This window comes from Danio aesculapii, chromosome 12 (assembly GCF_903798145.1).
Source record: "Danio aesculapii chromosome 12, fDanAes4.1, whole genome shotgun sequence".
NCBI lineage: Eukaryota > Metazoa > Chordata > Actinopteri > Cypriniformes > Danionidae > Danio > Danio aesculapii.
In genome coordinates this window covers 3,416,759-3,433,288 of record NC_079446.1, presented here as the reverse complement: position 1 = coordinate 3,433,288, position 16,530 = coordinate 3,416,759, and the positions used below count along the sequence as shown (strand labels likewise).

The 16,530-nt window shown below is 35.2% G+C and overlaps 1 protein-coding gene across 1 annotated transcript; it reads right to left on the bottom strand.

The window, feature by feature from the left end:
* Positions 1 to 4,321: 4,321 nt before the first annotated feature.
* Positions 4,322 to 16,323, bottom strand: LOC130238182 (cAMP-dependent protein kinase type I-alpha regulatory subunit-like). Its single transcript, XM_056469093.1, has 4 exons — positions 16,268 to 16,323; positions 13,389 to 13,510; positions 13,220 to 13,301; positions 4,322 to 8,391 (listed from the first exon to the last, which is right to left on the bottom strand). The coding sequence occupies exons 1-4, from the start codon at positions 16,302 to 16,304 to the stop codon at positions 8,219 to 8,221; spliced, it is 414 nt and encodes a 137-aa protein (XP_056325068.1). The 5' UTR covers positions 16,305 to 16,323; the 3' UTR covers positions 4,322 to 8,218.
* Between the last annotated feature and the right edge of the window lie 207 nt (positions 16,324 to 16,530).

Genomic DNA, 16,530 nt, shown 5'->3' with positions numbered 1-16,530 from the left:
GATTTAATCCATGGTTTTAATATGTAACATTGTCAAAATAAGATAAAAAGTAAATCTTTTGTCATAATTGACTTATTATGAGCCTACAAATGAACAAAAAATGTATTTAAAATAGTCCAAGTAAGATAATTTGCCATAATTTTAGCTCATTTTGTCTCACAAATTATGATACAAATGATCAAAAAATTATTAAAATTGTCAAAATGAAAAAATAATAAAAAGTAGAACTTTTGTCACGATTGACTTGCCATAATTTTGACCCATGATTTTAAGATGTAAAATGATGTCAAAATAATATAAAAACTAAATTCTAAAATATAAAACTTGTGTCACGATTGACTTGCCATAATTTTGACCCATGATTTTAAGATGTAAAATGTCAAAATAATATAAAAACTAAATTCTAAAAAGTAGAACTTTTGTCACGATTGACTTGCCATAATTTTGACCCATGATTTTAAGATGTAAAATGTCAAAATAATATAAAAACTAAATTCTAAAAAGTAGAACTTTTGTCACGATTGACTTGCCATAATTTTGACCCGATTTTGGCTCACAAATTATGATACCAATAGTCAAAAATTCATTTAAAATGGTCAAAATGTGATAAAAAGTCAATTCTAAAAAGATTTTTGTCACGATTTTTCCGTAACTTTAACCTTTTGTCTCACAATTATGCATTTTTTTATCTTATATTTGTTGTGTCTGATTATTATGACTTGCTAGATTACATAACCTGTAATACAGCACAGGTTACGTAATCCAGCATCTAATCTGGTTTAGGGAGTTGGTAATTATCAACGCAGACACTTGGAGAAGCTGCCGGCGGCTTTAAATCCCTGAGTCAGACAGAAGATCTCCTGACATCAGCTAAAAAACCAAACATTTCTGCTCTTCTTCACACAAACACACATTAGTGAAGCGCACAAACAGGCCACATCAGCAGATAAACAAACACTCTTTCCCTACAGAAGCCAGTAATCAGCTCAAACTTCACAGGCTGCAATCTTACAGAATCAATAAAAGCTAAAGGTTTGACATTTCTCAGCTTTGGTGTAATTTGTGGTTCTAAATCGACTGCCATGTTGTTTGGAAAGTTTGAAGCCAGTTTGAACATGTCGACAGTGGCATCTCAGCTAGCAGAAGTACACACACACACACACACACACACACACACACACACACACACACACACACACACAAACAAATAATAATTCAATTTCTGACACTGCTTCAATTGGCATTTCTCAAGAGGTTGTGTTGTAAATAAAGATAATTTTAATGAGACATTAAAATTTGGACTTGAAATGGTAGAAAAAATAAATAAATTGATAAGATTGTGAAATTATGATATGAATGGTCAAAGATGAATTTTTAATTTTGTCAAAATTAGATCATATTTATTTCCAAAAAGTACAACTTTTGTCACGATTGACTTGCCATAATTTTGTCATGTTGATACAAATTATGATACTAGTGGTCAAAAATTAATTTAACATTGTCAAAATAAGATAACTTGCCATAATTTTGGTTAATTTTGTTTCACAAATTATGATACAAATGGTCAAAATTATTTTTAAAATCATCATGAGATATAAAGTCAATTCTAAAAGGTAGAACTTTTGTCACGATTGACTTGCCATAATTTTGTCTCATTTTGTCTCACTAGTTGTGGTACAAATGGTCAAAAATGTATATAAAATTGTCAAAATAAGATCATTTGCCATAATTTTAGCTCATTTTGTCTCACAAATTATGATACTAATGGTCAAAATTCTATTAAAAATGGTCAAAACAAGATACAGTCAATTCTAAAAAGTACTTTTGTCATAATTGACATGCCATTATTTTGGCTCACAATTTATGATACAAATGGTCAAATATTTATTTAAAATTGTCAAAACTAGATAATGTGCCATAATTTTAGCTCATTTTGTCTCACAAATTATGATATAAATGGTCAAAATTTTATTTAAAATTGTCAAAATGAGATAAAAAGTAAATTCTAAAAAGTACTTTTGTCACAATTGATGTGCCATACTTTTGGCTCATTTTGTCTAACAATTTATGATGCAAATGGTTAAAGATTTATTTAAAATTGTCAAAATTAGATAGTCAATTCTACAAAGTATAAAAAAACTGATTCATCAAAACAGATTTTTTTTTAAATGTGTCTCTGATGTTCACCAAGCTGCACTCATTTAATCCAAAAACTGTAATAATTATTCATATCAAATCCTCATGTTCAATGCTTAGCATATATGAGTAAACCCCTCACAAAATCTAATAATTTACATAGGACACTTTACAATATTAGTTTAGTGCATATACATGTTTAACCAATACTGAAGACAAATCTGGAGCTAATCTAACAAAATAACGCATAAAAACAGTCCAAAATGAGAACACAAATGTATATATTAGGGAAAAATATTAAATAAATTGTAAAAAAATAAATAAATAAATAAATAAAATAAAACGCAAAACTCAAGAAAAACAAAAATATATCAAATTGCTGAATTTTTTTTGCAATATTTTGCATGAATTTAAATCTATTATGTTTATATTTCTAAAGATTTTCGGTAAGTAAAATATTACTTTAATAAATATATCCCTGTAATAAATATGTTTTGACCAAATGCACCAAAACATTTGACCTATATTCACTGAGAAATGGATGCAAATATTCATTTTCAAAACGGAGTCTCAAAACGGAGACTCATTTGTGCTGAGTTTATACACATTTATACACACACACACAAACTTACCGAGTACACATGGTATTAGGTATGCCTGTCCAACTGCTTGTTAACGCAAATTTCTAACCAGCCAATCACATGGCAGCCACTCAATGCATGTAGACATGGTCAAGACGATCTGCTGCAGTTTGAGCATCAGAATGAGGAAGAAAGGGGATTTAAGTGACTTTGAACGTGGCATGGTTGTTGGTAAGAGTCGGGCTGGTCTGAGTATTTCAGAAACTGCTGATCTACTGGGATTTTCACGCACAACCATCTCTAGGGTTTACAGAGAATGGTCTGAAAAAGAGGAAATCTCCAGTGAGCGGCAGTTCTGTGGGCGCAAATGCCTTGTTGATGCCAGAGGTCAGAGGAGAATGGCCAGACTGGTTCCAGCTGATAGAAACGGCAACAGTAACTCAAATAAGCACTCGTTACAACCGAGGTCTGCAGAAGAGCATCTCTGAACACACAACACGTCCAACCTTGAGGCGGACGGGCTACAGCAGCAGAAGACCACACCGGGTGCCGCTCCTGTCAGCTAAGAACAGGAAACTGAGGCTACAATTCACACAGGCTCACCAAAACTGGACAATAGAAGATTGGAGAAACGTTGCCTGGTCTGATGAGTCTCCATTTCTGCTGCCACATTTGGATGGTCGGGTCAGAATTTGGCATCAACAACATGAAAGCATGGATCCTTCCTGCCTTGTATCAGCGGTTCAGGCTGCTGGTGGTGGTGTAATGGTGTGGAGGATATTTTCTTGGCACACTTTGGGTCCATTAGTACCAATTGAGCATGGTGCCAATGCCACAGCCTACCTGAGTATTGTTGCTGACCATGTCCATCCCTTTATGACCACAGTGTACTCATCTTCTGATGGCTACTTCCAGCAGGATAACGCACCATGTCATAAAGCGTGAATCATCTCTGGTTTCTTGAACATGACAATGAGTTCACTGTACTCAAATGGCCTCCACAGTCACCAGAGCTCAATCCAATAGAGCACCTTTGGGATGTGGTGGAACGGGAGATTCGCATCATGGATGTGCAGCCGACAAATCTGCAGCAGCTGCAGAATATTTCCAGTACCTTGTTGAATCTATGCCATGAAGGATCATGAAACGTATGTTATTAACATTGTGGAAACCATATTTTCTATAGGGAAAACTATTTCCTATTTTAAACGCACACCTTTTGTTACAAAGTACTGTCACTTTTGACCAATGTAATGCATTCTTCATTATTAGTTTATTTTAATAACAAGATCTAATGAAAATTATTAAAAATAAAACTTCTTTTATAAGTAAATATGGCTTATTACAAATAAACTGCCACATATGAATACATTTAATGCCAAATTAAAGCAAAACAGAAGTAACTATTACCAATATAAACTGGACTGCACATTGTTTTTTTGCATAATGCTAACATTTTGATTTACTAATGAATAACATAATTGACTAAAATACTATGTAATTGTATAGTGAACACTGCCATCTAGTGTTGTTCATCCGTAACTACAACTGTATAAACTCAAACGCCAGCGTTTGTCTGGAAATAAAGCGTTCACCGCAGCTGATGGATCAATAATACAACATTTTATTGCTGAAACTGCCATTTGGATGATCTATACAATAAAAAGAAGAGTTTGTTTCTGCGCAAAAAAATAAAGAAATCACTGGAAATCAAACCTCACGTGTGGCAAACATTGACAAATAAAACATCATATAACGACTGGGTTTAAAGGAGCATCTAAAGCTCAGATGGAGAAAGCGCAACAAACATCACTGCCATCGTTATGAGTGTGTGTTCGTGAACACATTTCAGCAGAAAAGAATACGCGATATAATTAAAAACGTTTGTGTTACAGCTTTTTTTTTTTAAATCTGCATTTCTCAAAGACTAAAACAAGGAAACGTCGTAAATAAAGAGATTTAAGCACTGATCACTTCGCAATTTGTTTAGCAATAAAACATGTAAACATCAATAGTTTTTAGTTTGACCTCTGTGGAGTTTTTATGAAAATATAAATCAAAGATATCGGCGTCGTTCATGAATGAATCGGTTTTATTTGCCGGCTTCCGTCGTCGCGATCCTCGAATTTTCACACTGTACCGATTAGAAACCATTGAGGTTAAAACTTCAAAGCCGCAACAACAAGTCTGTTTAAAAATAGCCACTTAAAATGACGACATGCTACTAAATACACACCATTGTGCGCCTCTGTGGAAAAATAAGCTTATTAAAAAATAAAACTGGTATTTATCGGCGTATACTGACGGGAAAGGTAAATACTGAAAGGTCCGGCGGCGGCAGCGCGCATGCAGAAACACACTGATTCCAGATCTGGGAGTCGTTTGGCACTGGAACAACACTTTTAATTTGAGACACTGCAGGAAAAACCTTGTTTACTTGTGCTTGTCATGCATTTAGGACTATTTTTCCAGTCTAATGCCAAGAAAACATCCAAAATAGACTTTTTAAAGGGGCAGTTCACCCCAAAAATGAAAATGTTCAATATTAACTCTCTCTCATGAGGCTTTTTTGTTGTTGAACACCAAGTAAGATGTTTTGAAAAAAGCCAAAAACCTGTAACCATTGACTTTCAATGGTAGGAAAACAATTACAATGAAAGTCAATGGTTACAGGTTTCTAGCTTTGTTAAAAAAATACTTTCTTGTGTGTGTGTGTGTGTTTAACATAAGAAAGTCAAATAGGTTTTAAATGAGGTGAAGGGTGAGTAAATGATGACAGAATTTTCGTTTTTGGGTCAACTATAGCTATACTATATGCATTTCTTTTGTAGCATTTGCGTCTATAGATTTGAGAATCATAATACGAGTTATTATTTCTATACTCCTGCAGTGTCTGGTCTCCAAAATCGATCTCTTACAGCTAAACCTAAAAGTGTGGATACTGCACGTGTACGGCCTTCGCTGGTTGACAACAAGAAGCAGCTGAACACAAACAGCCAAAGATTGTGCTGGAATGATAAGGAGAAGAAGCTGTTCACGATCCCGAGCGTTTCCTCTGCGTAACATCAGAAAAGGGCTATATGAGGCAGTAAGGCTTGAATAGAATCAGGATCTCGCGCTCGTTCTCGCTTTATTCATGTAGGCAGATCATCTTAGAAAACTAGTCTTAAAAAACTAACCTGCACTGCGAGGGTGAAGGACTTCAGAATAGATTTCCTATAAATATATTTGCGCTCCTATTTAGTTTTCGTTCTCCGCAGGCTGTGGTTTGATTTAGGGCTGCAAGATATATCGAAAAAATATAGTAATCACGATAATAGTATATACACTACCTGACAAAAGTCTTGTCCCCTATCCAAGTTTTAGGAACAACAAATAATAACTTGACTTCAAGTTGGTCATTTGGTGTCAGAAGTGGCTTATATGAAAAGGTAAAGACCTCTAGATTACGCCAAAATAAAATATGATCATGCCTTGATTTTGAATGATTTCATTAGGACAGTAAGGTCTGACTTTACTTAGTCAAAAGTCTTGTCACTTAAGTCACTATAAAGTCATGGTGCAGTGGAAGAGTTAATATTGTGTCTGACTCCATCATGAGCTTGGAGGACTGCATCCATACATCTCTGCATTGACTCAAATCACTGATTAATAAAGTCATCTGGAATGGCAAAGAAAGCGTTCTTGCAGGACTCCCAGAGTTCATCAAGATTCTTTGGATTCATCTTCAATGCCTTCTCCTCCAGCTTACCCCAGACATGCTCAATAATATTTATGTCTGGTGACTGGGCTGGCCAATCCTGGAGCACCTTGACCTTCTTTGCTTTCAGGAGCTTTGATGTGGAGGCTGAAGTATGAGAAGGAGCGCTATCCTGCTGAAGAATTTGCCCTCTCCTGTGGTTTGTAATGTAATGGGCAGCACAAATGTCTTGATACCTCAGGCTGTTGACGTTGCTATCCACTTTGCGGATCTCTTGAATGCCACCATACTGAATATAACCCCAAACCATGACTGTTCCTTCACCAAACTTGACAGATTTCTATGAGAATCTTGGCTTCATGCTGGTTCCAGTAGGTCTTCTGCAGTATTTGTGATGATTGGGATGCAGTTCAACAGATGATTCATCAAAATCTCCCTTCTGCCACTTTTCCAAATAATCAAGTAGAAGTCAAGTTATTATTTGTTGTTCTTACAACTGGAATCGGCGACAAGACTTTTTTCAGGTAGTGTATATGCGATACTCATATTGCACAAAGAGAGGTGTAATAAATGACCGACAATAAAACTCTAAGCCAAAACTAAACATCTTTAAACCCACCTACCCAGTAGGTGCTGTTCTGTTATTGGCCAGAAGGCGAATCTATAGCTGAAAATAAATGCTAGATAGCCAATAAGAGTCAGAATGTCTGCCCAGGTTTTCATTTGTTCAGTGTCGAAATGTTTGCACCTTGACAGATTTTTAGATAAGAATGTTTGTTAGATCGGAGAAATATCCATTACTACCTTTTTATTTTAGCATGATCATTACATAAATAAATAATTTTGTACAAAAAAAAAAACACATGTACAGTTGAAGTAAAAATTATTCGCCCTCCTGTAAATTTCTTTTGCAAATATTTCCCTAATTATGTTTAACAGAGCAAGGAATTTTCAACAGTATTTCCTATAATATTTTTTCTTCTGGAGAAAGTCTTATTTGTTTATTTCGGCTAGAATAAAAGCAGTTTAAAAAATTTTTAAACCTATTTTAAGGTCAATATTATTAGCAATATTTGTTTTTGATAGTCTACAGCAGTGTTTCCCAACCCTGTTCCTGGAGGCACACCAACAGTTCATGTTTTGGATGTCTCCCTCATCTGACCCATTAACTTCAGGTTTTGGAGTCTCTTCTAATGCAGTTTCCCAACCCTGTCCCTGAAGGCACGCCAACAGTACACATTTTCATCCTCTCCCTACTCAAACAAACCAGAAACAACTCATTAGAACATTAGAAGAGACTCCAAAACCTGAAGTTAATGGGTCAGATGAGGGAGACATCCAAAACATGAACTGTTGGTGTGCCTCCAGGAACAGGGTTGGGAAACACTGGTCTACAGAACAAACCACTGTTATACAATGACTTGCCTAATTACCCTAACCTGCCTAATTAACCTAGTTAAGCCTTTAAATGTCATTTTAAGCTGAATACTAGTGTATATCTAGTCAAATATTATTTACTGTCATCATGGCAAAAATAAAATAAATCAGTTATTAAAACTATTATGATTAGAAATGTGTTGAAAAAAATCCTCTCTCCGTTAAACAGAAATATTCAGGGGGGGCTAATAGTTTTGATTTCAACTGTACATCACATGTTTTCCAAGTATCATGCAGCCCTAGTTTGATTGTCTTTCGTTTGGCTCTAAATGTCCGATGTTAAAGCTCTGAATGAAGCATGTGTGTGGTGTGTGTGAATAAGCGAAACCCTGGACCCTGCCGAGGTGGAGGTTTTTTCCGGCTTTCAGACGGAGAGCGACACGAAGCTGTTGTACTGCTGGATGTTGCGTTTCAGGATGTCGGAGCAGGGGCCCAAAACTCGCTCGAAGCGTGGCCGGTCCAGCTTGACACATTTGAGAGGCCCGCGAGCCACAACTGTCGCTGCTCGTGGCCGGTTCATCAGCAGCGCAATCTCACCTGATGACACCAAACAAAAAGAGCAGCTCAATTAGGAGCAATTCCAGCATCAAGGATGTAACATTTGCAGTAAAAACTCAAATTCACAGAGAAAGTAAATGCTTATATTATAATGAAGCATCTGATTTTATTTTCCAAAACATCAAACCAGAGTTAAGGAATCAGAAAAATATCAATCTGTAAACCTTTTTTATATTTTAAATGAGAGAAATAAACACGTGCTATTGGATGTGACCACAAAAATCTGCGAGTTTGCAGTATACAACATACTTTCTGTGAATTAAACTGCACAACCTCAAAGAAATAATGCTAATTAAAATGATAAGAGTCGGCTTTCTACAGAACAAACATTGAGTTTACTTGACATTTTTGCATTTATGAGGAAAAAGCTGCGTTATGGATGTGACTGCTGTGAAACTGGCACTTGTGTGACTTTGGTAAATGAAATATTATAGTTTGAAAACATTGACAGAGACATTTTTGAGTATTTTAAAGTCCTGTAAAATAGTTGCTTAAACAAAAAAACTTAGAAAGGGTTTCAATATTTTGATGAAATCTTCAAGGCAAGGTTGACATTTGCATGGAATCGCTCTTATACAGTTATTCTTATTTTTTGTGTGATTTAATTCGTTATCTAATCTGCTGTGCTAATGCAAAAAGCAATAACTTTGCTATTATTACTCCAAAACAGGAAGTGAAATATTTGGGTTGTGTTTTAGATAGTAATTTGACAGGTGAAAAGATGGCTGTTGTAGTCCATTCAAAAACTTGTTCTAGGATTAGGTTTTTAGCAAGACAGGCAGAGCTCCTAGATACCCAAACTTTACAAATTTTAGCAAGTGCATTAGTGCAGCCATACTTTGTCTATGCTGCAGCTTTTTGGTACAGTGGTAGTTCTAAAAAAAAAAAGAAAAATAAATTGCAGACGGCCCAAAATAAGTTGTGTAGAATTGTTATGAAAGCACCTCCACTGACACATTTAAATAATGAACATTATAGCCAAAGTAATATTTTAAAAGTTGAGAATTGGGTAACATTTTTAAAATTAGTGATGGTTTTTAAGATTTTAAAGAAAATGGTGGCAAAATATTCTCTTAATTATTACGTTTTAGTTAGTGAGGTACATTGTCATTCTACAAGAGCACATAGCAGGGATATTTATCCATATAGATTTAAGAGTGAATCAGGTAGAAATTCTTTTTCGTGTGCTAGCTCTGCTGTTTGGAAAGCTTTGCCCACGATTTTTAAAGAGATTCAAACTGAGAGTGATTTTAAAAGGGAAATTAAAAAGTGGTTGTTTTATAGTTGATGTTGAGGATTTTATTGTGCTGAGTTGCTGAGCTGATGATGTTTGCACTCCATTTATGATTTGCTCGTTAATTTAAAAAAATATCGAGGACCACAATGGAAATAAGCCTGTGGCTTTTTTGTGTACTTTATCCTCGACAGTTTATGAAATAATGTATGAATTGGTCTAACTGGACTTGTTTGTATATCTTTGTTAGAATTGTCAAATAAAATCAATCAATCAATCAATCAATTGATATTTTTGGGATATTTTTCACATGGCTAGAATGTGTCTTGAGCCAATATTGTTTTTTTATCAATCTAATTATTTTCTAACTATAATGAATTTGACTGGAGAACAAACACTTTAAAAGCATTAATAAATAATTTAATAATTATACTCTACTAATTTACTCAAAGAAGTGGCTAATTGAAGGCCAGTGTTGGCAACAGTATGGAATAATTTTTGTGCCAATAAGAATGAACGTAACTTTATAAAACCGAACGTAACTTTCCAAGAAACGATCAAAAATATGCCACTGCAAAAGAAGAAAAACACAATGAAAACAAACCAATGAACTCAGTTGCACGAATTTAACATGCTCTTCAAATATGCTTCATTCTTTGTTAATGATTTTCAAAGAATCGTTTTCGCGAATCATGGATTTTGAATGCGTTGCCACAGTTTTCGCTTACGCTTCGTAAATTTTCGTTTGCTGTTTTGGCACAAACTTCTCGTGGGGGCGGGCTTAACAGCGATCTACACTGATTGGCTAATGAGCTTTTGATGGACAGTTGCTCTCTGACCTGGAAGCATAGACAGTGACGAAGATGATGGCACCGCTCCGTTTCTCTCTCGGGAGGTCATCTTTAGAAACTAAGAGACGACCGTAGGTAAAATACTAACATTAATAATTAACATAAAGCACGACGTATTGCACACCGCAACAACTTTCCGATATGCGCGCCACTGACGTCACCGTCTGTGCTTCCAGGTCAGAGAGCAACTGTCCATCAAAAGCTCATTAGCCAATCAGTGTAGATCGCTGTTAAGCCCGCCCCCACGAGAAGTTTGTGCCAAAACAGCAAACGAAAATTTACGAAGCGTAAGCGAAAACTGTGGCAACGCATTCAAAATCCATGATTCGCGAAAACGATTCTTTGAAAATCATTAACAAAGAATGAAGCATATTTGAAGAGCATGTTAAATTCGTGCGACTGAGTTCATTTTTTTGTTTTCATTGTGTTTTTGTTCTTTTGCAGTGGCATATTTTTGATCGTTTCTTGGAAAGTTACGTTCAGTTTTATAAAGTTACCTTCATTCTTATTGGCACAAAAATTATTCCATACAACATTAGTATTAACAAACTCATTGATTTTTATTTTGTATACCACATGTTGTCTGACTGTATACTGCTGATTGAAGGATTAATGCCACTGTTGCTTCTCTTAACCATCTTTATGTCCATATTGATATTTTTTTGTGTGTCTGGCAGTTGCGTATGTGTTTGAGTGAGATGAGACGGATATTGAGGAGTTGATCTTAGATATAGTGGACTTATTAATTTGTAGGAATATTGTACATGTTTGTGTTGTATATTATGTATTGATTAATCATGTTATGTTTTTAGGGTGACTATTTTAACATCAGTCCAGGTAATAGCTTTTTGCACATTGTACTTTATTTATATTATTTATATGCAGTGTCACTGTCAAAAAAAAAAAAAAAATCCTTTGGAGGCTAGTATTTAAATTTAAATGTTTTATTCTTAATTAATTGACTAAAAGGCTTTATGAATAATAAGTTTCCCAGATAATGAATTGTGTAATATATTTAACTCTATCATACTCATAGATCTGTTGTATTAACATTTAAGCTTTTATGTTTGCTTATCCGTTATTCTATTTGGACATTTTTGTTATATTGAAATATTTACATATTAGCATTTTTATTATTATTACTACTATTAACTCCCTGCAATATATAGCTTCATGACTAACAAATAAGTACTGTAACCTACTCAATAAATACTGAATAGTAATGAATTACAGGTCACACTCTGAACCCTGCAGTACTGAAATGTGCTAAATATGTCAAATAACAATGTTTTATTATCATTTTTTTAATCATTAAAATCAGCTGCAGTATATAGCCTTATGAATAATTAATAATGATCTAATTTTAATGAATAAACCGTAACATCCAATTAGATAAATGATCAATTGCATTGGTCGACAACCCATGTTTAAACCTACTCTAATTATATATTAAATATTAAACATTTTTTATAACAATAATATTAAAATAATAAGTATTATTATTACAAACTAACTGCACTATACAGCTTCATGAGTAATAAGCATCCGATTTTAATAAATAAACACACACAGCCACATATATGAATACAACAGTGATCATTTATCTCCAAATTCTGAATTTATATTTCTTAAAATTGCATGAAAAAAAAAAGTCTCAATTATAAAACACGAATTTCTCTGCTTAAATATATTCAATTTATTATATTATATTAATATATATACAGTGGTCCCTCGTTTATCGCAGGAGTTGCGTTCTGAAAATAGGTGAAATCCGCCAAGTAGTCAGCTATATTTTTAACAATTATTATAGATGTTTTAAGGCTGTAAAACCCCTCACTGCACATCTTATACACTTTTCTCAGAAAGACATTAACATTAACACTTTCCTCTCTTGTTTAAACGGTCTCAAAGTTCAACCCTTCGTAGAAAAATAAGTCTAGTATTATAGAAACCAGAAGCAAACTTTTTAGCTTTTGCGCCGGGCACATGACAGTAAGAAGTAAAACACACTGGACACGCACATTCGCATGTTACTTAAAATTAAATTATTATGATAGCGCGGTAGAAATATTAACAGTGTCCTGAGTCGTAGCTTGGCACCACAGACAGCTGCCGACTTGCGGCGCCAGTGCGTACCCTGATATAAACCTATGTTTGCAATTCTAAAATGCATGGCGATGTGTGGCGCATCTGGTGTGCGACCCCTTTACGCTGCAGACAGTTACAACCCTTTTTACATCCTTGTTGGAATCACACAGCTAGCGATTGAAGATTTATGTTAATTTGGCAAGCTGAACACATTCTGTACTGTACAGTAGACATGGCGGAGACTGATTAACAATGGTCTGCAGCCAGTCATGATGCAGAACACAATGCACTGTAAAAAAATAAAATAAAAATAATCAAATTATCATATCAAATTGCACAAAAAAAAAAAATCTACAAAACTGCGAGGCCGCGAAAGGTGAACGGCGTTATAGCAAGAGACCACTGTATAATATATATATATATATATATATATATATATATATATATATATATATATATATATATATATATATATATATATATATATATATATATATATATATATAATTATTATTTATATTATATTAGAATTTTTATTTATTTATTTATTTCTATTGCTTTTTTATTCCATGAAACTTGATTTTAGGGTTAACTTTCCTATTAAGAATGGCAACTGAAACCGCCAGGTTCTTACCAAAGTAGTCTGAGGGTCCTAACCTGCCCACCTCCACAAACTCCTCATTCTCTGACCTGCGCTGCAGAACGGCTGCACATCCCTGAAGGAGGAGAGAGCAGAAAACACTTGAGAAAACACTCAAACGCGAATACACTCTGAGCAGAGCAGTGAGAGCTGGACACCAGACCTCCAGGATGATGAAGAACTCGTCTCCCGGTTCTCCCTGAACCACGATCTTCTGACTGTCCTCAAACTGAACCGGTTCTAGAGCATCAGCCACGGTCAGACGCTCCCACTTATCCAGAGACTCTAAAAACACACACACGCGCACGCACAGTTACAACAAATACACACACATCTCTCTGGGGATACAATTATCTAATCAGACAGATAGAAAGGTCCTGTTTATGCCTGATATTAGGATGCATTTTAGTCAATCAGATCAAAAGTGGACAACAGATGGCTTGTTTCCACTGACTGGTACGGGTCACCTTTATCAGGCTTGCATTTCCACTAACAAGGGTACCCTTTTATAGGGCGTGGTGCATGACAGAAAGTTTCAGTCGACGTCATTCTCGCTGGAGGAAATGTCTACAATAAAGCTGTACGGGTCACTTACATATCATATGAGAAGCTCTTCTCACAAAACAGATGCTTCATACACATAAACACTTGTGTAGAAATGTTTATTACTAACTTTTCAATGAACATGAGTTGATTACAACTGCAGATCAATGACAGTGCGAAACAGCCTACTGTAACGTCTGTAATTATATTAAATAACTAAATAAATGAACATATATAAACACATACAGCCCCTTACAGTCTCCGATATGTTATCAATAACAGTTAAACTACACACAACAGACATTTCGTCAGTATTTAGGTTCAAAACAACACAATATATAGCCTACAGTCAGTGTAAACCTCTCATCTGTGTCTGTAATATTCAGCAGCACATGTAGCCTCTGTTAGACAGTAATTTCGTCATTCCCGGTTCATATTAGTCCAAAAGGTAAAGATAATAAGTTAGTTATACATGTCATTTTGTTCATGTTTGCTGAAAAATAATGTGCTCCTTTTTCCGGCATCTCCTTTGTTTCTTCACGCTTCACTCTCGCGTTTGTCAGTGTCTGACAGGATCGGGTTTCAAAAGCACGTCAATAATCAAGCGCAGGTTATTATCAGCAGCTCAAGAAGTTTGTTATTTCAGATATAATGTTAGACGTGCGCGAGCGCTAGCAAGAAAGCGAAACCGCTCGCGCCTCAGACTGGCTCGTAAAAAACTACGGGGCACAGGGTAAATCTGCTCTTCTTCTTGGCTTTGTGGCTGTTCATCAAGACGACGACAAGGTTCGTTTGAGCCCAGATCGACCATGGCTCGTTATTATATGTATTTATAATTCCACTATAATCTCTCGCTGTGCATTTCAAACATGGCGGTTTTTTGTTTTCATTCTGGCTTGTTGCGAAAGCGAATGACGTATCTCTGTAAACCAATAGCGTTCAGCTGCGAGTCTAGCTTCGCCTTTTGGTACCCTTTCTCGTGTTTGGTACCCTTTCGAAAGGGTGCCGAAAAAGTGGAACAGTACCGTACCACTCAGTGGAAACGGGCCAAGAGACATTATTCACACCTGTGTTTTCCAATGATTTATTATTATGCAATATAAAACCAAAAAAATGCTAATTTTAATATGAAATATTTTTAAGAAGACTCATCGGTATATATTTACTGAAATAAGCAAACATAAATGCTTAAATTTGATTCAGATCTTTGAATACTGTTCATTATATTCCTCATTGTATTATACAGTTCATAACATTGTAAACTTATTCATGAAGCTGTTTAGTGCAATTAATTAAGAATAAATTAGAACAAATAACTTTAAATGTTTTGTTCCCAAGACAAATTAAAGTTGGGACACTGGAAATCTGGAAAATATATATAAAAAAAAACTATATTGGCTTAAAGAGGTGGTCCAGAGTGTATTGGTTTGGTTGTGTTTATGAGATGCAAAGCAATGTGTGCTCGTGCTTCATTTGTAAAAAATCCCGTTATTTTTTCACATATCTTACTCTGATTATATACAGCTACTCAGCTTACATGAAAACGACTGTTATATTTCCTAGTTCCTCTGAAAAGCCTGCCCTCAAGAGGCTCTGATTGGTCAGCTAACATAATGTGCTGTGATTCGCGGACCAGCTCCACATCACCATGAAGTGTCACGCCTCTACTAGCACACGCTTTGCCGTTGTGTAAATACTGTCAGTCAGAGAAGCTGTATCAGTTTGAGCCTGAATCACACAGAAAATGAAGAGCACACAGCTGAACTTCAAGCCTGCTCTATAAAATAAAATCTGACAAGTGTCTTTCACATATATTCAGAATAAGCATGTGAAAGTAATATAAAACGTTCTCATATCGTCAGCGAGTTTGTTATTAGCGATGTAGAACGCAAGGAAAGCAGCTGAATAGAGAGACACACATAGAAAGACACTGCAGTGCTGCTGAAGCTTGTGGGTGTTTACAGGGGTTTGTTATGTATTTTTTTTGTAATCCCCCCAAACTTCATTCCCTGTAGGCTTTGCTTAGCTAACTCTGTAAAAGCCAATGTCTCCCTTTGCATTGAACTTTGAGTGTCTTACATTCAGAGATGTTGTTTATGTTCCCACAGCTGCATTACACATCAACTAAAGTTTAAAATATGCTATCGTAGCGGACCACCCCTTTAAGATTTATAGCCATGTGATAAAGTAGAATGAATCATTTTAATTCAATTAGTAAATAAATAAATCAATCAATAAATCTAAATGACATTTTTACACATTTTTTGCATTGTATGTTTGGAATCATGTACATTTTGGGAAATGTTAAACGTCAAATGTAGCAGAAAGTGCTGTTCATCAGTAAATTAGGCATAAAGGATAGGCATAATAAACCTCTTTTGGGGACTTTGGTTACTTATTTAGTTTGTAAATATATGACAGTGAGAACAGAAATAAAAATATTGAAGTGAAATTGAATTGAGTGACTGACTGACACAAAGGAGGACCAGACAGACTTACCTAAAATAGATACTTTGCTCAAGAACTCTTCGTACATCTTCCTCTTCCTCAAAGTGCTTCCCTGTTGGTAAACACAGGACGTGTTAATGATTTGGAGAATGAAATACACCACCGCTTAAAAGTTTGGGGTCAGGAGGATTTTAAAATGTTTTAAACTAAGCTTCTCCTGCTCACCAACGCTGCATTTATTTAACTCCAGTGATTTTAAAAATGAATTTTCTGCTTCATTACTTCAGTCTTCAGAGTCACATGACCCTTCAGAA

Coding starts and splice junctions, on each gene's coding strand:
- LOC130238182 (XM_056469093.1), bottom strand. CDS start 16,304: ATGTACGAAGAGTTCTTGAGCAAAGTATCTATTTTAG. Junction 13,511..16,267: donor GAGCAAAGTATCTATTTTAG/GTAAGTCTGTCT, acceptor GTGTGTTTTTAG/AGTCTCTGGATAAGTGGGAG. Junction 13,302..13,388: donor AGTTCTTCATCATCCTGGAG/GTCTGGTGTCCA, acceptor CTCCTCCTTCAG/GGATGTGCAGCCGTTCTGCA.